The sequence below is a fragment of the Sitodiplosis mosellana genome, unplaced genomic scaffold (genome assembly GCF_009176505.1).
Source record: "Sitodiplosis mosellana isolate CC-2019 unplaced genomic scaffold, AAFC_SMos_1.0 Smas_scaffold_6162, whole genome shotgun sequence".
Taxonomy (NCBI): Eukaryota; Metazoa; Arthropoda; class Insecta; order Diptera; family Cecidomyiidae; genus Sitodiplosis; species Sitodiplosis mosellana.
The window spans coordinates 796,648-817,903 of record NW_022601403.1 but is presented as its reverse complement, the minus strand read 5'-3'; the positions used below and the strand labels follow the sequence as shown (position 1 = coordinate 817,903).

The window sequence follows — 21,256 nt, the reverse complement described above, 5'->3', positions numbered from 1 at the left end:
ATCTATTGTATAAATTTTGCATTGTTCAATTCTTTCTTTTGAGGTTTTTTTCGGTGTTTGGGAAAGAGACGAAAGACATATTCAATGGAGTGGGGAGAGATTGAACCGAAATTCGGAAATTGACTTTGGAAAAAGACTTGTCAGAATATTCAGCAGAAGAATCTGAAACGGATTGAATGTTAAACTGCACTAAATACTCATGGAGAAACCGAATTTGTACATTCACAAGGAAACTTGCGTATGAAAAAAGCGTGAGCATGAAAAAATCTCGGACCATTTATTCAGGATATCAACTAAAAATGGCTCGCGGACAAAATACGCCCATCAAAGTTACGGAAATCTTCTTCTGTACATAATGTCTGGTGTACACTGTACACATTCATATTCTTTCTTTTTTTCATTATACATATTATGGCACCAGCTTCCAGTTCATCAGTGATGCATCATTACTGCGCCGAATGTTGGATGGTTGGTCGGATGTTTGAACAGGATTTTTGGATGTTTGAATGAAAAGTTAGTGGTTAAAACACTTTTTCAATGTCTTACTCAAGGTATTCACTTTTTTGAGAATTCAGGACTCACAGTCACTCTTTTTTCACATATATCTTGCCCTTTCAACATTCAGAAAGAGGACAAGATAAAATCCATATTTTCCTTCTTCCTCCATATTTCTGCTTTTAATCGAGCTTACGTGTGACAGACGTGAAATGAGCCAGAAGAATTGAATTCGTAATTGACACGGATGATTAAAAACAGGCTAGATTAAAAAGACCAGAAGTAAAACAGACCAGAATCATCGGGTCCTTGAAGAATTTCATACGAAAAATTAGAACCGAATCATTATTATCGAATTAAAATTTTCTAAGTGTTTCGATGAAATTAGAAATATTGACTCTCTCGAAGTCAAGACAATCTAAGTGAGTTCTTGGTTGAAAGAAACGGATCAAGATAGTCAAATCAGAAAGGTACTATGTGTTATCCCTGAGAATGAAATTCTTTTTGTATGGCCCCAGTTATTTTTTGGTGAAAATTCATCAGTTAATATTTATTTTTGGTACAGTTAGCTAAGTTTGAATATTTCCAAAGGGATTTTTACATTCTCATCGCGCAAAAAAGTTCTTTTTTGTTAACCAAACGAAAATTACGAATGAATCTTGAACCATGTTTTCAAGTGTGACTGCACCCTATACTGGACATTTTCTTGATAACAACTCGAATTGTAGCTAGGAAAATCTTTTTTGTGCTAAAATTTGTATAATAAAATCTCTGAAACGCCATGAACCGATTTGATAGTTTTTCTTGGAATCATTTTTGCTATCCGTTTTAATGGCATTCAATTAACCCATAAAAAATCCACATATACAATGTGCTTGTTTTGTATGGAGTTTTTTTTTTTGGTGTTAAAATCTGACTCACACCAAAAATGAGCACAAATTTTATGTCAAGTTGGTGTGAACCATACTAATGCGGGGAACATTTTGAGCACATTTTTGATGTCGTTTTTTTATGGGAATTAATTTCCCAATTGAGAAAAATGGGCAAAAAATCATATTTGTCGAATATCTCTTCCTCTCAAGAAAGCGGTTATTGACGATTTGGGACTATTAAATGTGTATCAATACGAGAAAAAAATTGATGAAAAACGCCTATTTTGATCGAGTTCGATTTTGATGAATGAGTATTGTATATGAACGTGATGTAATTTCTCCATCAATTTCTTATTGTGTTTTTCGTATTGCAATCGAATTGAACAGAAGGCTAGAGTCGGTGTAAATATTTTCATATCTAATCTATTAATATATATCAAGACGAAAAAAAAGTATTGTAACGTGTGTGTGTGTGCACCACTCCAAAGGCCTCAGCATGCATGCGGGTGTATTTTTTGTTCGAATTTGAAATGTCAACGCAATTGCTGATTATTAAATAAAAATAGTTGTTTCAATTCGATTATCAGACCAGAATAATTGTTTCGGTAGCCTTCTCAAATTACGTAAAATTTATATTTTTTCCCATCTAAAAGCATAAAATGCATAATATCATATGAAAGTAGTTTATTTAGCAAAGAAAAAAATCAAAAATAAAAATCGTTTGTAATTATTATCGATTAAGCATTTTTCATGTACCTACTATATAATCAATGGGAAAGAAACTGAAAAAAGTGAATTCAAAACAAAATGTTATAGAAAATTTGGAAAAAAAAAAACGAATACGATTAGTTCTATGTTTGTTTTGGACAAAAAAAATAAGCCAAAAAAGAAAATTAACCTATAAATCTCCCACACAAATTTTGTTTATTATACTAGATTTGTTATGTATGATGCGCATAGCTGGACCAGTGCCAAACACTAGGCGAAATTAAACACTAAATAATTCCATTGTGTTTTTTTTTTGTTTTTTTTCTTTTGTTTTTTTTTCTGAATATGCTGTTTCCTAAACTCTACTGGAAATAGAAATGAATGATTATAATGCGATTTCAATTAAAAACTGTTGTGTGTTTGTGTTTTTTGTTTTGTTTTTGTTTCATGTTGATTTTTTTTCTTCAAATTCCGCGTTCTTCTTGTTTCCTCTCTTGTTATCATCTCCGTGCCAAAATAGCGTCATTCGAATTTCATTGAGCGATGTTAGATTCTATGTGTTGATTTTTTGTTTGTTTAGCTGTTGTTTTTTTTTATCTTCTTTCATCATTCAGGGTCGTCGCTCTCGTTGTTTTTTAAATTTCATTTTTGTAGACAATCTTCATGATTACTTTATTATTTTGCACGTCCAACGTGAAGAGGCTCTCATCTTTGATGTTACTCAATACCTCATCCGTCACAAAAACGTGAATGCCAGCCGGCCCATTTATGTATACACTGAACTTCGTTGAATCACACAAATTCGATGCGCTTCCCGAATATTTCGATTGCAAATCTAAGGAGAGAAGTAGGAGAAATGCATTTTTGTTTTAGTTGAAATCATTTTTTTTGGAATATTTTTGAAATAAGCCTAGTTTACAGTTCACCATGCGAAAAAAATGAACATGTCATCTTGCATTAATTTTTAGGTATCTAACCTGGCCATGCGAAAAAAATATTTGGTATTCCTCACAATATTTTTTGCATGCAGAAGAATGGACCGGCAACTGTTTTGCATGCAAAAAATATTGTGAGGAATACCAAATATTTTTTTCGCATGGCCGGTTTAGGTACCTGAAAATCAATGCAAAATGACAGATTTATTTTTTTTCGTATGGTGAACTGTAAACTAGGCTATAGATAAAAAATTATATTTTTGGACAAATTTTATTCAAAGCATTTTCTGGATTCTATTTTCGAAAGTCAGTCCCAGGGCAGAAAATTCAAATAAGACTAAAAACAAAGTTCAACACCTTTAATTCAATGAAAACTTGACTTTCGAACAAAAAATCGTTGAATTTTGAAAATTTTACATTTTGCACGAAAAATTAACAAGAATTTCCATTAAATTATTTTTATTCAAACGCATGCTTCAATAAAACAACCACGATCTCTTTCTAGCAAAGGTTGGATAATTGAATAAGATTGAATGAAAATTTAACAACAACAAAAATTAAAAAATCGTCACAAATTGCGTCAGTAAAAATAAAATTAATTGAAAATTGATGGAAAAGTGAAAAGAATTGAAAACTATATTTTTTATTCACTTACTCCATCCCGAGAAGAGATTGTTTTCCACATTTGCCGATGCATTTGCCAAACAATCGGAGAATCCAGGCAATTTGACAATCTTTTGAATGAGCTCCTTAGCCGTGTTTGCATGCAGATAAATGGCATGATATGAGCTGCCATCAGAACTCACGTAGATCGTGAGACGTGGTGCGATTGCTCTGCAAAGAGGAAGCATGAATGGAAATCACATTTAAATTTATTTATTCATGACACGAATTTCGTTTGTCAGCTATTGATTCAATGGCATCGAACACGAATAATGAATACAACTTTCGGTCGAGATCGAGAAACAGTCTAAGAGAGAAAACTTACTTCGAATGAAGTGTATTGTATAGACGAATGCCATCGGCCAATCCGCAAATCTGCACCAAATCCTCTTTGGACATGCGAAATAGATCGGCGCCGGAGAATTGGGCGAATGTTGAAACGTATTGGCCAAGACGATGCATGTTTAGCCATTGAGCCAGAATTAATGGCGTTGCATCTTTGGAAATGTTCAACGGTGTTGAAATGAAACCACCACTTGAGCTGTTGTATTCGTCGCTATCGATGATGGCTTGTTGTGGTGTTGATGGCGACAAAATATTTTGATCCATAATTTTAACATTTGAATTGGTCGACGAAACGCTGTTGATGCCAATCGGATTGCCAGTTCCGCCATTGCTATTGCCAGTCGAGAATAGACCATCGAATTTGGTCATGTGGATCGGTGAGTTTGACATCAATGGCGAGCTAGATCCTCGAATACTGAAAAGGAATCACGTTTGTTGAGTTGAATTTTCATTCAAAACTCAAAGGAAATGAGTTTAACAAAAGGTTCCGAATGAACGTTTCAATTGTTTGGAATAACATTTTTTTTTTCTAAGTTTAGATTTCAATCAAGATTTAATTGAAACCAAAACGATTTTCTAGCAAATAACTAAACAAGTAAAACGTTTTTCTTTAACTATTTCTGGCCAGATGGTGAATTCTCAGTGCATTTTAGCACATAAACACACCATCTGATCAAAAATTGACTTCAACTAAAGGGATCAAAAGAATTTTCCATTTACTGTTCCGGGCTGTAGGTATTGGCATTCACAAGATCATTTGGGATGTCATTGAGGATGGTGCATTCGTAGCTCGGTTGGTATTTCTCCTTTTCGGCAGCTGGCCGCTTTTGAATCTTTTCTCGATCCTGTTTGTGCTTGCGATCGGCTCCCTTCAATTTAAACACCTTAATCTGACAGGCAGCAGCATGGATTGCCTTCGTATTATCAGCGATGGCACCAGTGATATTATTATTTATACCGTTTCCATTACCATTCATCGTATTCTCCAAATAGGTTTCGATTTGAATACGAAACGGTACACCTTTTTCGCCGCCATGCTTTTTCGGTGTGAATTCCGTTGAAATGCAATTGATTTTGATGTAAACACCGACCTCTTTCATCGGATCCCACAACACTTCCACCACATTCAAGAGACTGGAATTGTGCGGCTGTGTAACATGACACAAACCATACGATAACGGTACATCGATTTCAATGATACGCTCACCCGGACGCGATGCTTGCCACAAATGCATCTGTTCACGTTCCATGTACTGAAGGCGACGCTCGTGAAAACATATTTTGATCACACTCTGCAATACAATGTAAAAACAAAATCATTTTTACTCTTTCAGTATTACTTAACGATTTTTTTGTTTCATTTTGCGTGTCTTTTTCCGAAGTTTTTTAGAAAAACTTTTTCTTCAAATTTTTTTTTTGATTTTTTCGAAGAATTTTGCGTTTACCTTCAAAATTTTCCCACGATAAGCAGTTAAATCACCCAATTTCTTGAGCTTGATCTCGTAGCTCTGACCTTGATTCAAATATGTGATGGTCTCTTCGTTGTTTTTCGTTGCAATCGATGTAGCTGCAGCCAACACATATTGAAATCTGCAGAAACAATTTTTAATGTGGCATTAGATAAAGGTTGAAAATCGTTTATTTGTCGATTTTTTTTTAAGATTCTTCAAAATTGTGTCTATGTCTATGTGAAAGAACGAGGCGTAAATTCTTGCAGATTTTCATGCCGTTGTGCTTTCAAGCAGTAGTGGAGAAGGTACGTACTCAAATACACTGTACTTCAGTACTATTGATTGGTAAATAATCATGGCGGCTCCATATTATTACAAAAAGCACAAATGGTATAAAACCGGGGGAGAAATCACTCTTTGAATTACTTTTCAATTACTTTTTCTATTACTTTTTGGTACGCTATTACTTTAGTAAATTACGAAAGTAATTAGACGTTTATGTAAAAGTTTGACATTGTTAAACATTGGTTTTGAAATACCAAAAAATATAAAATTGAGCTTGAAGTAAGTTTTAGTTGAGTATTTCGAAGGTATAAAATAAATTCTATACCAATTTCTTTTGAGTCAAGCCGCAAAAAAAAAAACGCAATCGAGCCCACACCAAACTATATTTTCCGATTTTCATTTTATATCATTACTTATTAGTCATTACTTATTTATCCAAGATTACTTCGGGTATGTGGTTTATGGCGAACAGACATAACCAAACTATGTCCAAGATGTCTCAATGACATCTACCTCAATTACTTGTGACATTTCAATAACTTTTAAGTGATTTCCCCCTCGTATAAAGCCTTCACACGTTCTTTCAAGCGTTTTTTCCTTCTTGATGCATTTTCATGGTCGAAATACGATTGAAATTTATGCTTTTAGTCTGTATTTGTGTCTCTCTGCTAATCTTTTCCACTTTCTTTTTTGATTCACTGCCTTTTTTTTCAAAATTTCTCAATTTTTGGCAAACTATCTCAATTATGATAGATTTTTTTTTGGCTTTTTCAAATATCGTTCATTTTTTTTCTCCATTTTTCCTTTTTTTTTATATTTTCTTCGATTTTTTCTCGATTTTCGATGACCTTCTAAGTATTTTTTCTTCAAATTCAAAGGTATTTGAAATTAGTTTTTCCATAAACAAAGAATTGTCTTTCGAAAAGAATTTTTGTTCCTTTAAAATGTGCATTTTTCTGTGCAGAAACAGACCTATATTTTTAATTTAAGAAAGTCTCAATTAAAATTGCGAAGAAAAAGAAGCAGAAAGTCTTTAAAAGCCTCAAAAATTCTACGTTCTAACATTAAATCGACTCATCACTCGAAAATCCATGAGTCCAAGAGTCAGCATGACTCTAATGACTCAGTAATAAAAAAAAAGTCATCTGAAAATCACGTGTTAGTTGTTGGTTTTTTGTTGTTGTCTGTTTAAATTACGGAAATGCTTAATTCCTTGCTTGAGAATTTCTGTACGAAAAGTGTCCTTGTGTCGCAATTGGTTTGCGGGGATCGAGCAAAGTTCAAATCCGACACACAGTGTCTTTTATGGACAGAGAGACAGGCGGTCGATAAATGTGCGATTAATAAATTTGGTTTGTGTCAGTTTGGTCCGGTTGCGGCTCGACACAGTAGTAATCGGTTAGGACATTTCTGTGTGTGACAAAATGATCGAGCTGAGAGCGATGGAGACACACATACACACACAGAGAGAGAGAGAGAGAGAGAGAGAGAGAGAGAGAAGGGGAGAGAGATCGACAGTGGCTGTGATACACATATTTCTGAAGAGAGAAAATAAAAACCGTTTTATAATATCATGACAATGGACCTCAATTAGATTTAATTTTCTTGTTTTCACACAAATGTGTCGATCGGTTAGATACAAGCGCGATACAGTCGAACCAAAAGCGTGATGTGTATGACCATATGTAAGAACACATCTCGCACGCGTTCTTCTTTATCTATTGCATAAATAATAATGAAAAAAAAATCAACAAAAAACGAAAAAAAAATATGATGACTGCCGAAGTAATTGGCGTCACAAACAGCCAACTGTTTTAATTCGTAATTAATTTTAATTTCCTCTTTCGAAACTGTAACTATTTGGTCATTTGTGGCTGGAATTTGTCAAAACATCGCATTGGGCATATTGTTGTGCGGTAGCACATTTGCGGGCGCTCGCTCTTGCGATTTTCTCAATTGTGTAAAATTTCCATTGTCTATTGTCCATTGATTCGATGACGTAGATTGAGCGGTTGTCATTATTTTTCTCTCTCTCTCTCTCTCGCTACATCTCTACTTCGCTGTCACGAATGATTTGAATATGGTTCACAGCCACCATTCCACAAGCAGCGGACAAATATTTCGGTTGATTAAACTCAAAATGGTTAAATGCATCGATCTCATTTAAACTCAATTGAATAATAACACGCGTTTGTTGAATATGCTCGACATTTTAGCGTCTATGTCGCACTGTCGCGCGCGTCATTTCACGGGCTTTATTGCTACTGTTGTTGTGGTTCGTCTCGAATCAATTCAATTTAAATGTGATTTGGTGTGTTTTAACTCTTATTGCGGACTTTAGAGAGGAAGAGACTATGAATTTTTAAAATGTAATTGACGATGATCTTACTTGGATTCTTCAGAGGATTTTTCCTCCTTTGTTTGACCGTTGATTGCTTCTGCAACGAAGGAAAAAAAACAGTTTCAATTTTTTGATACGCACATATGAGGAACATTTTCGATCTGACACATACTCAGGTTGTTCGAATCGTTGCGCTCGTCATTTGGATCATTTGGTGACGATTGATTTTGGCCAACGCTATCCAAACAGTTGACTAGATCGTTGGATGCACTGCTATTGCTGTTACCATTCAAATGGCATGCCATGTTGTTGGCATTGTTGGCACCGCCAACGGCGTTCGTGTTGTTGTTGTTGCTATTGACCGTTCCGTTGGTGGTATTGTTGTTATTTGCGGTGGTGTTGTTGTTACCATTTTTACCACCATTTGCTACCTGCTCAATTTGAGAGATTTCGTCCACTTGCTCCTTGCTCATCGGCGATCCCTTAACAATCTTTTTGCCATGATCATTGCCAAACGGTGATGGTATCTCCTGCTTTAACACAGTCAAAGCCGATGATAATGATAAGAAAGAATCACTGAAATAATGAAAGATACAGATTAGTCGATGCTTGTGAGAATTTTCGATATTGCGAATTTTTTAAGTTTTTTTTTTCTTTTTTTTTCTTCTGAATTTTTCCCCTTTCAAAAAACACACCCAATTTCGATAGAAATAAAAAAAAGACATACTTATTCAAATATGAATTGTTGGTTAAATCGCCATTGTAATCAAAATCAATATCGTCCGTCCAACCGAGCCGAGCTGCAAAGAGAGCACAAGTGGGGCGAGCACGAGAAAAGAGAAAGAGAACAATATAAGAATTCAATGATACCCTATATATATATATAAAATGACATTTGAAACGGAGATTTTTTCGAAACGCAATAAACTGAATCAGCTGCCGCATTCAATCACATTTCAATTATGGGCAGATTGATGATGCGATTGCTTGATGGGTGTACATTTTGTGTGTGTGTGTGTGTGTTGATCCGATCGAAACCTTGAAAGAAAACGCGACACGCTGCAATGCACGATTAATGAAGCCAATTGAAACAATAAGACGTTCGAGTTAACAAACGAAAGAGAGAAGAAATGGGAGCAAAATTGAGCGTTGAAGGGGAGAGAATAAGAGATGCATAAAACAGATAATGTTCGTCATCGAGCAAAGAATTGATTGTTTTGACTTATAGCCCAAGCATATCTCAATTGGGCAGCATTTGCATCGCAAGTCATTAGTGGTTGACATCGAAGCGCATACAAACCGTTTGAATTCGTTAAGTTGCTGCTAGAATTGGCATATGTAAGGTTATTGTCACTGGTGTGAATGTTGTTGTTATCGCCGCCGTCGCCGTTGTGCTGGTGTTTAGTTGTTGAACCAACGACGGAATGTTGATTGTTGTTTGGGCTACTGAATCCATGGCATGGTCGCTTATTTTCGATGTGATTGAGGAAATTTGAGAAATTCTGCATCCTCCACACACGACAACCTATACGGCTAACCAATTAACAGTCACGTCAAAAATTTCGTTTGTGACTGATTGAGTTACCGCCCGGCAAAAATTCTATTTGACGCTTCTGCGTGTGTGTGTGTGTGTGTGTGTGTGTGTGTATGTGTGTGTATGAAGTGAGCCGCCAAAAATGTTGCCACCTTTTTTTTCTTACTCATATACAAACAAATTAGAAGGGCTGCTCATTCATTTAAATCTTTAATCAAATTGTGATGGAATTTCCTTGTATTCTATTCGTCATCGTTTGTTTTTACTCCTTCTCGTCGTTCAATCAATGAAATGTTCGCTCAATCACGACCAAATAATCTAATTGCACTGCTTCAATAAGCGACACAATAATTATTATATCCGATTCACTTTATTTTACCGATAAAACAAAAGTTTAGCACATTTTACTCCTTTATTGACACATTCCGACCAGCTAAATGGTTGCTGCTGTTGTCAGTTTTTTTTGTCTCATCACAAGCCTTTCATAAAACTCCTCATTTTCGGCTTTGATTCATTGTTATTCTGTCGATTCAGCTCAATGAATTTTATTATTGGCAACTCTATGATTTTTTTTGCTGCTTCCATTTATTGAACAAACACGAACTGATTTTGGTCGGGTTTTAATTCACATTTTATGATTTAATTCAGTCATAATAAAGCGATAAAAATGAGATGAATCGTTCGCAGCTGAAAAATTCATTGAGAAATTGTTTTTTTTTTTCTGAACAGAGCGCGTGTAAGTTCCGTCTGTCTCTTTCGTTCGATTCATTCATTAATTGATGTTAAACAACAGCATTTTTTCGCAAGCCAACAAAGGAATGCCCACAAAATTAGCATAATTTGTAATTGTGTTTGTTTTTTTTTATTGTGTTCGGAAGGTGCTAACAACCTGCTGACCTTATGGCACAACAGCAACACACTTTTAATTATATGACCATTGATTTTTGTTCAAGTTTCGTTGTATTTTGGTTCAGTCTATCGGTTGCACATACCGTACACAAATTGCCGCCGGAAAAGCCGAAATGATAAAACAAACGAAGTCGATATGCAATAATTAGAACCTTTTTCTTCTCTTTCTCTCTCTCTCTCTCACCCACTCTGTGGGTCTTTGTGTGCATTTATAGTAGATAACGATCGGTTCACGACATTAGTTGTACGTCCATTTTAGAGATGAAGACCGTAGTCAGTTTCATTATATCCATCATCACTTGTCGTGACCCGTTGATTTCTTTAGTCACTCTTTTTTTTAATGAATCGACATGACTGGATGACAGTATTCATTCACAAAAATGATTCTGCACCGCACACTAAACAATGAATCGAACGAGAGAAAAACGGATCAATCGACGGGAACAACAGTAGATCAATCACACAAACGGACTGAATTGAGAAGTAAATACGAAGTGCTCACGAAACGACACACTCACTACATGGTGTTGGTAAAAATATGGAAAAAGAAATGAAACAACAAAAAATACACGGGCCGAAATTTCCATTTGTCACATTCACAGTACTCTATCGAGATGTGTGACCTTAGCATCGACCCTATGCTTCAAAATACGCGCGCTCTCTCGTCATCCAAATCCCGAAAAGCAGCGCACACTGTTTGTATGTCTCTCTGTCTCAAATGGCTTCGACTATATCACACGCTCTGATTCGCAAAGGGACGACACGTTTTGACGAAGTCTACGGCGAACTCATGAACTATCGAAAAGTCAATACAAAATGATACGAGAGTTCGTGGCGCTGCGAGCGCTCAAATGATGTTTGTACTGAAGTGTCGTCAGCTTGCTGATTCGGTGTTATCAGTCGTGCACGCAATAGAATGCAACGAAACACGAACAAGGAAAAAAAAGAACAACCACAAAACAAACAATGATTAGACCAAAACAAAACTGGAAACTATTCAAAAGAGAGTATTTTCGCTATTCGACGCTAGTTCTCTGTGTCATTCATCACTTTTCGAAACACATTTTTATCGCCGAGATATGGAAAGTGTTTGTGTGTTGTTGTTTTTTTCCCTTCATCGGTACAAGTTTTCCGTTGATATGAATCGAATAGCCATCACAACGTAGACGCAACATTGTTGTCTGACAAGGAAAAAAAAGACAAATTTGTGTGCCTGTCTGTGTACGTCTCCAGAGAAATTTTGCAGTACGATCAATTGCTTATCAGTATCGAAACCCTTGAATCGATTTACTTTTTCAAACAAAGAACAGACACACAGAGACGAATTGATGTCAAGGTTCGTCGATCATAAACGGTCATATATGTAAAACGATCAACTGAATTATCATCATGATGCGTAGTCGTCGCAGTCGCAGTTGCAGTCGTTGTCATTCTCATGATGTTTGATCGGTTTCGCATTTTCGCTGTTTGAGTTTATTGAGTTTCACTCAGTACAGCCCCGTCGAGAAATGGCGTTTGGCGTTAAATTTCAGTTCAGTTCAGTTGGCCGTGTATTTTTCTCGTTCAGGAAGAGTGTTGCAATTGAAGAGTATTCGCCGCAAAAATGCCTTTTTCTACATTTGTTTGCAAACCGATTGAAAAACTACAGCGCAATTGCACCGCTGCAAAGCTTGGTGTGTGTGTGTGCACAAGAGAGAGTGAAATAAAGTGATTCGATCACGTCAGGCGAATAGCGTTTTTCGAATATTTCGCATGCGATTTGTTTTGCCAGGAACATATTTTGATTGAAATTTTATTGGTGCCCAAACCAAATCAGCCAAAAGCTGATCTCCATTTGCGTATCTAATATTTCGACGCTAGTTCGGTATATGCGCAGACACGGTCCATGACGTGAATTGCTGTTTTCTTTTCACTAGATTTTCGCTTTTTGCATTGAGGCGATCAATTAGAAGCATTCCATAACGGTTCATGGACTAAAGAAAAATGAGCAAATACTGCTGAGTGTTTGACTACTTAAGAAAATCTAGGTCAAGAAGATTTTCTCGGTAATTTCTTGTTTTTTTTTTGCAAATTTGTTTAAAACGTGTACGGCAATTGGAAAACAAACATTTTTTCATCGAATTTTTCAAAGTTTCATTGGGAAATAGCAAGTCAATTGGGGAATACTCAAGGGAACAGGCTTTGGCCCATAGGGACAAAGGAATGAAGAAGAGAATAGGAAAAAATGGATGGAATATAAATAGTTTGACTCATATTAAAGGCAGGAAATGCACTCTAAACAAACGAACCATCGAGAAAAAGAATGATAAGAAGGAGCTTTGTGGATCTTCTCTCAACCCATGATTCAGTTTATCGGTTTCAGGAAGAAAATTCAACTGAATTTAGTCAATTCGAATCGAATTATTATCCGACATTCAATTCTGAACCCTTTTTCTACAAAACATTATGTGCATATGTTCATCAATGATAAAACGTCAAACATTCCGCAGAAAATGGGTTCAAAATCAATCGAATTGCTTTAATAAATTACAAGAATTTAAATCAAAAAAATGATGGACTTACCTCCGTTGACATTTTTGCGATTACGTTCGCATTCTTTCCCATTAGCCACTAGATTTGGCATCTTCGATTCAACAACTCCAATACCACTGCTACCGCTTCCATTCTCATTCAGATCCAATGCATCCCAATCCATTCGGCGCTTTTTACCTTGCGGCTGCATTTGATTCACGTCAATGGTTGATCCGTGCATGACTACGCGCGATCCGATTAACGATTTCACGGAAATTAGAAACAAGAAAAATTGACAAATAAACGACAAGTTAGATTTTCATATGCATAGAAATGGTAGGGTGGACTGTTCTCTGTCCAATATTTTTCTTCCCCTATTCAAACATGTTTTTCTCAGTCGGTGCTACTATCGTACACACTATAATGTAATGGCTGTTGAAAATATTACAAATACACCATGTACGGTTGTTGCTGCCGCCCCGAAGAATTTATTGTGTAGCGTCTAGTAAATATATTTGTGCATCATTTGCTAAGTATTGGCGGCATAGGTGGCGTAGTACTTTCAAACAATAGTATCACCCATCGGTTTTTCTCCTTTGATTCAATGATTTTGTTTTTTTTTTTTGTAAATTTCGAACTGTCTCACTCTGTGCAGGTCAATTAAATGTCTGATCAAAAATTAAAGAAATTTTTCGTCATATTTACGTTTTTGATAATCGGCTGGCCACGACGTTGGTGAATGTTCTGGTGATTCGTTAAAATCAATACCTTGTAAATCTTGATTCTGGGCTGTGTGGAAGTTGTTTCGATTGATTATCTGAAAAACAGACAGACATGTACATGAACGATCTATTATCATGCAATCGATTTGCATGCGTTTTTTTCTTTCATTTTTCGAAAGAATAAATTAAGTTGTATTTTTTTGCATTCGATGAGATTTAGTTCCTGATTTTTTATATTCGAAGAGTTGTTGACATTGAATAGCCTCAATAAAATTTTTCTTAGAAAAGTTTTTTTTTCTATAATATTGCAAATTTGGCGGAATTCAAAATTTTGTTCCAATTCCGTTTCGATTTCTGTCTCATTTTCCAAAGTATTCATCTCAATTTTTTCCATTTTCAACTATTTGAAGGGGTAAACTGGACATTTCTCAGCGTTTCATAGTTTTCAATTCGTTGCAATTTATTTTTGTAATCGTATGCCAAAGAAATAAAATCCATAAGGGGAAAAAACACATATGGCCCAAATGACCGATTTAATTAGACGCATTTTCCGCAATGCGAGAGAATTGAATTGGCCGGAATTTTGATGGACGACGTCGCGGTGGCGGGCATGTATGAAAAGTATTCGGTTCTGTTAAATGTGTAATAATCTGTGATTAAATTGCATGGCAAAACTGAATTTGCATGTGGTTTGCCTTCATCCGAGATGATGTGTGGTTTTTATCTTCTCTCTCTCTCTCTCTCTCTCTCTCTTTCTCACACTCGCTCGCTCCCTCAATGAGTATGAAAACAAAAACAAACTCTAGATCATTTTATTACGTAGAAATTGTGAAAACGCTTAATGCGCTATCCAGTTTCGGTTTTATTTATCCGATTGCATTCAATAATAAAATGCAGAGAGGGAGAAAATGATGCCGATTTCAATTCGCTCATTTATTTTCGATGATTGATCGAAAGCACATATGCATGTATGCACACAAATGGTGGAAAAATGCATTGAAATGTGGTATTGAGACTGAGTTTCGGCTATTTTATGAATTGCTTTTATTATTCTCATGACGTTTCTCAATATTTTTAAGGAAGTTTTTTCTTCCGCTTGATTTTATCAATATTTTTGGGTGCTGTTCTTTATGGAGAGAAAGAGGAATGTGTCGCACTAAGCCATTTTCATGGGAATAGTGTCAGAACGTACTAAATGAATTGCGGAACACAGACACAAAATAGTGTCAATTTATGGTTTCTCTCTCCCTCTTTCATTCCCGCTCATTCAATTGAAGTTTTTTTTGAAGCGGTATTCAAAGATTATAAAAGATGTTTTCAATTCAAAACTGACAACGCCAGATGATCCTCTTGATTCAAACGAACGGTCACCTTATTCGATTGGGCGTTGCGTTGCTTTGTTCAAAGTTCAATTGAATCGAATGAATTGACAGCCGCATACATAAAACACGCTTCTTTTCGGGTCATACAATATATTGCATCCAAGGTGAGATGAAAATGTTATCATGCATTGTACATATTGGGTCTGGGAATTAATCGTGTCGATTTTTCAAAAGATGGCGTAACTTTGCATGGTTGTATCGGGCAATACTTTTTTCTTTTTCACATGAGTGGTCTAGTGTCAAACTACAAAAATCATCATCTATCATTTCATCGAAGTTTGGATAAACATTTTTTTTGCGCCTAAAATATGTCAAATTTTGTACCGAAAAAGCAACATTTCCCGCAAGCATTAATTTTTTGCTTTCATTTGAAGAAAACTGCGGCTGAAGCGCATCGAATGTTGGTGGAAGCCTATGGTGAGCATGCTCCATCGGAACGTACATGTGAACGGTGGTTTTCACGGTTCAAAAGTGGTGATTTTAGCACGGAAGACAAGGAACGTCCCAGCCAGCCAAAAAAGTTTGAAGATGCGGAATTGGAGGCATTGCTCGATGAAGATTCGAGTCAAACTCAAGATGAGCTTGCCAGAGCATTGAATGTTGACCGAAGCACTGTTGGATATCGTTTAAGGGCCCTTGGTTTCATTCGCAAGTTGTCAAATTGGGTACCACATGAATTGACGCCAGCGCAAGCTGAAAGGCGTTTAGTGACTTGCGAAATGCTGCTCGCAAGGCACAAAAAAAGAGGTTTTCTGTATCGAATTGTCACTGGTGACGAAAAATGGATTCATTACGATAACCCCAAGCGCAAAGCATCGTATGTTAAGCCCGGCCAACCAGCAACATCACAGCCAAAACAAGAAATTCACGGCGACAAGGTAATGCTGTCTATTTGGTGGGATGAGGAGGGAGTGGTGTATTATGAGCTGCTGAGAAGTGGTCAAACCATCGATGGGCCTTTCTACCGACAACAATTGATACGTTTGAAACAAGCAATCAAAGAAAAACGCACGAAATGGGAGACCAGAAAAGAGACATTGATTTTCCTACATGACAATGCTCGGCCACACATTGAGAAATCGGTCAAAAACTACTTGGAAAATAGCGGATGGGAAGTTTTGGCTCACGCCCCGTATAGCCCAGACCTGGCTCCTTCCGACTACCATTTGTTTCGATCGATGCAAAACCATATGGACGGAGTGCGGTTCTCTTCAGTTGAAGAAATCCAAAATTGGCTCGATGCATTTATAGCCTCAAAAGATGAGGAATTTTTTAAGGCAGGCATCCGTCAATTGCCCACATTGTGGCAGAAGGTCATCGCTTCCGATGGACAATATTTCATTTTGGTATTCAAATAAATGTTTGAAAATTTAAAAAAATCGACAAAACTAATTCCCAGACCCAATATCATAATTCAGGAGTTGGCAATGCAATTGTAGGCACACTTTGTTTATGGCTTTTGCGATAATCTGGAAAAACCCCTTAAGTTTCTGATGAATGCTCTCGATATCTGACTTTAGTGTTGTCATTTTATCCGTTTCTTTCGCTTTTTTTTGCATTTCTGCTGGTTTTTTCTCTTGCTTGAGCAAGCAACACAAAAGAGTTTTTTTTTGCATCTTTTATTTCATTTTTAATCTTTTTCTATCTTACTCTCCCTCTTTTTCTATCGTTCTTTTAGTCTTTCTTCGACTTTATTTTAACAACGCACAAATAATTTGTGTGCACCAAAAAAACCGGTTGAATAAACATAATTTTTGTTTGTGCTAAGTAATCGGCAACAGCCATGTGGATAAAGAAGAAAAGTAGTGAGAATTGCATATTCATTTTGGGTTTCGAGATTGGGATTGGCGTGTGCTGCACGCACGAATAAGTATAATTAATCGCTCATAAAAGATTGTTGGAGAAAAAACAGCGATTTTTTTCTTTATTGATCTTATAGGCTATGGCTGTGAATTATAAGTATTTTTTTTCGTTGTCGTTGGTGTTATATATTCGAATGGGTAACATGAGTATTGCTCAATCGACAATGACATTTCCACATGCTTTGTTCATATATCCTCGATAATTTTTGGCACATCTTTGCGTCCAATTTCGATCTGTAACATCTGTAATTCATTTTATTATCTGACATTTCCTACATTGAGCACTGCCTTTTTTTCTTTGACTAAACGATCAGATTTCACGGGCCGTTATTTATACATTCTTGAATCGCAGCGAAAACAAACAAATGCGAAGCGAAGGAATGAACAGCAAAAATAAGAAGCAAAGACAAGATGCATAGAAATTTATCGTACCGCATACCACAATAACTTGTCAGTCGATCATATTTCATTCTTGATCACATCGGTTCGAATACCAAAATTTGGAGGATTTTGATCATTTTGGCTTCTTTTTTTAGAACCACTTAATGATTCGCTGAAATGCATTTCAAGTCGCTTGAATTAAAAACCAATGGGTTGCTACGAAATTCTTCGTAAGACTAAAAGTAACAGAAAAAGAATGCGATTCACTTGAATCGAAAAGAATTCACTCAGAACAAACTTGATTCCAAAATCAAAAAATTGTGAGTAATGAAATTGGGTGTCAAAAGTGGGAAGAAAAATTGACTTCCAATGGGAAATGATGGCATCGGATAAAAATATTTATCGAAAAAAATCGCGCGAACCATTTCAAAGTAACCCAACAACGCACTCGCCATATGAAGAACCACTCGCTTATGTTGAGCGAACAACCAGTTGTAAGCAACAAGAGGCAAACAGTGCTTTGGACACATCAAATAAAGTGAATTTATAAAAAAAATCTGCGTTTTTGATTGGAACACCAATGAATCAATCGTGTTCACGAAGCAAAAGCATGTGCATTTCCCTAACTTTGCTTTCAGTACGTTTCTTTCTCCCTCTCTTACTCTCTATCTCGCTTTCTCCCTGTTTCTCTCTCTCTTTATCACTGTATTTTCCCCCCTAGTTGTCGTGATCATGCAAAACACACTTTTTTTTTCAAGTGTCTTCAAACGTGTGATTGTGTCTGGGTTTTTTGTGGCTGCGAATCTGATACGCGATGCGATAACACTTTCGATCTGTTCGGCCAAAGTATTGTGATAAACAGATTGTGATGGCATAAACGTTTTGCGATTTGTTTCGTACGTCTGTTGTGTTAAGTTGTTCATCGTCATTTTAAATCGACCAAGGGGGCCTAAAAGTCGCATTCATTCAATCAAAGTGTGGCGTTCTCTCAAAAATTCAACAACAACAACGACGACGACCACAATAACGAAGAAATTCGTATTCAAACTAAAAAAGAAGATTGTTATTGCCCATTTAGATCAAAGTGTATTGGATGGCGTGTGCGTTTAGCAGCGTTTGAATTTATTTCGATTAACGCTGTTCGCATTCATTTGCATTTTATGATTGAATTTTAAGACATTCAACGCTTTTTGTTCCCCATTTTTATGGCCGGAATGATATTAATGGGGAGGCTAGGTTGTGTGACACATCCATCCGAACAGTGATATGTCTCAGTCAATCGAGAATAATGAACAACAAAATGGTCATGTGCTTTTTATTTTTAACATTTACAACCTGCAGTTATCATGCAAAAACGATCATATTTGGTCCGAAAAGTCAGAGCTGATGAACAAAAAATAAAAGGAACAAACACATACGCACACACACACACACACACACACACAACAAGAACATAATCCTCCATTTCTCTCTCGCTCTTCACAAATTTTATGATGTTTTTGTCAGTTTGACCGATCACTAGAGTGACGATTAAAAACGGCAATTTCGCCTTCTTCTGCGGTATTTCGGCATACATCAATAAAACAAATAAACGAACGAACAAACGAATGCTAAAGACAGTTATTGTGTGTTTAAAGGGTGCAATTAAAAAACTAAGCATTCGTATCCAAAAATATCGTTGTAAAACATAAGAAAACAAATATGGCCGAGACAGAGATTAAGCGGATCATGATTCGTATGGATGGAATGGGTCAGTGAACTTAATTTTCATGCTCTCTCGCTGAACCCGATGTATGATTTAAGAGACAATTTATGATTCAAGTGGCTATTATGTCAACATTTCGTGAATTTATGACCACCAGCATAAAATTAATATTCGAGAACAAAAAATGAAGCGTAAAAAATCGTACTCACCTCATCCGAGTCAGTGGTAATGGTAAATTCCATCTGATCCGTGTGTGAACCAAAGTAGTCAAAGCTCTGCAGCGTGCGCAGAGGATCAATCAGGCTGTTGAAATCCGGGCAGTATTGCTTTGCAACCGATATCGCCATTCGTAACAGACAAAAAAAAACACCCGAAAGGTTGCGTTGAGCGATTGGTAATTGAGGGGTGGCGGAAAGCAGTGTCGACGTTCGTTCGATCGATCGTCGATTTTGGCTAGAGACTTTAGCGAACTGCGCGCTCTCTTTTTCTCTACGAATTGCCTCGATTTCCTCTCACTTTCACACCTGTATCTTACCAATCGGATTCAATTCAATTTCCGAATGAACTGTTGTAACCTTTAGTGTCTCTGTCTCGCTCTGTCTCTATCTCTTACCGTGCGCCTGTTCGAATCGAAATCTCGTTGGTATGAGGTCTGGCCCGAAGGAATTTCCTCGTCGAATACCGGTTCAATTCAACTCACTTGCAATGAAGACAAGAAAGTTCCTTCGTCAATCAGAATCGCGTAACGTTTTTTTTCTTCTCTCTATCTCGATACCCGTCTTTCGAGGGGTTGTACGATATCGAGAAAATATATCGTACTATTTCGTTTTCCACCGTTTGATCAAAAATATGTGCAACGCAATTGCTATTGTGTCTTCGTGCGTCTGGCGTTATACACCCTGGCTACAAGTGGATGGAAACAATAAATGACACAGAAAGAAAAATAATATTTAGATTTTTTTTAACAGAAGGAAAAGAAGGATTCTTTATCATTTAATTTTGGATGCTTTTCGGTGCCAATTTATACATTTTGCAAAACAATTTTTGGTTGAAAAATTCGAAAAATGATCAAAATCTGATAAAATTGCCAAGAATTTGCCCCGTCCTCTTTCATCATTCGAACCAAATGATTTGAAGAAAATAGCAGCTTGGTCGCATTTTCAGTAATGCCAAAAAAAGCTGAAACGTTCTAATGTAGCGACCTCTAATAAAAGAAATTAGTCCCATTTTTGTTTGAAAAATGTTCAAATTAAAAATCAAAGCTCAATATTTTTCAACTCATATTTCCGGTTGTTCAAAAATTGTCCACGTTTGCATAAATTGTACCTTTGCTAGTATCTATTTGATAGAGGATTGTAAGTACAAATCCAAATCAAAATCAAAAAGAAAAGAAAGAAACAGGTTGGCATAACAAACATTCAAGAAAGGTCCATCAAAATGTGTTATAAACAAAGGAGTTGTGGATGTGAAAGTTAGAAAGTTCTTGCACAAAAAAGAGTTAGTAAGTTTTTACACCAAACATGGTTAATTCAATTTTTTAATTGCTTCATTCTTTTTCATAAATTGGTTAAATTTGACTTTTCCTTGAAAAAAAATTTGTTACTATCGAATTTCTACTTATCAAAGTTGAATGTATTAAATCCATTGTATTTGTTAGGTTATTTTTGTTGTTGAGTTGAATGATCATTTTTGTAAATATCAGAAAAAATTAAAGAAACTCCCCGAAGAAAGGTCGAAAATCGTTTCTCTCAAAGTATGATCTTGTTAATGGCAATGATTTTCAGATGGAGTTAGTCTAGGGCACGCATATAAAAAGAGAGTGAGAGAGAGAGACATTCATGATAAAGACGATGATGGTTAGAAATTTGAAGAATATGCTCTTTCTTCCAAATCGAATGAATGCGAGAATCTAATTGAGCATCTAAACGGCAAAATCGAAAAATGAGTGATGTCGATTCATAGCCTAAGTGAAAGCGAATAGATTCTTTGTATTGTTTATATTTTTCAGTGTGAAAATGTGACTTTACCCTGAGTTGTACAGTATTTTTTTTTTGTTATTGGCTCAAAATGCCGTGATTCGATTGGATCTAATCGAAATGAGCTAGTTGAACTGGTAAGCTGAATTGCTAGAAGTTGAATTAGGCTGACGACGAAG

General features: G+C 36.2%; 1 protein-coding gene across 2 annotated transcripts; it reads right to left on the bottom strand.

Annotated features, from left to right (window-relative positions):
• Positions 1-387: 387 nt before the first annotated feature.
• On the bottom strand, positions 388-19,448 carry LOC129574297 (transcription factor CP2-like protein 1). Of its 2 annotated transcripts, XM_055456097.1 has the most exons (11): positions 19,311-19,448; positions 13,755-13,866; positions 13,101-13,292; positions 8,823-8,895; positions 8,268-8,671; positions 8,144-8,192; positions 5,464-5,608; positions 4,739-5,310; positions 3,999-4,433; positions 3,666-3,844; positions 388-2,910 (listed from the first exon to the last, which is right to left on the bottom strand). In XM_055456097.1, exons 1-11 carry the CDS (start codon positions 19,446-19,448, stop codon positions 2,711-2,713), a joined length of 2,499 nt encoding a protein of 832 aa, XP_055312072.1. In that variant the 3' UTR covers positions 388-2,710. The 2 variants fall into 2 exon arrangements, with proteins under 2 accessions (XP_055312072.1, XP_055312073.1); XM_055456098.1 differs by lacking the exons at positions 13,101-13,292; positions 13,755-13,866; positions 19,311-19,448 and adding an exon at positions 9,396-11,576.
• Between the last annotated feature and the right edge of the window lie 1,808 nt (positions 19,449-21,256).

Bases quoted from the DNA above. Each gene is read 5' to 3' on its own strand.
- LOC129574297 (XM_055456097.1), bottom strand. From the start codon at position 19,448: ATGGCGATATCGGTTGCAAAGCAATACTGCCCGGATTTCAACAGCCTG. The intron at 13,867-19,310 runs GTGAGTACGATT...TCTGTTTTTCAG, and splicing joins TTACCACTGACTCGGATGAG to ATAATCAATCGAAACAACTT. The intron at 5,609-8,143 runs GTAAGATCATCG...TTGTTTCTGCAG, and splicing joins AAATCCTCTGAAGAATCCAA to ATTTCAATATGTGTTGGCTG.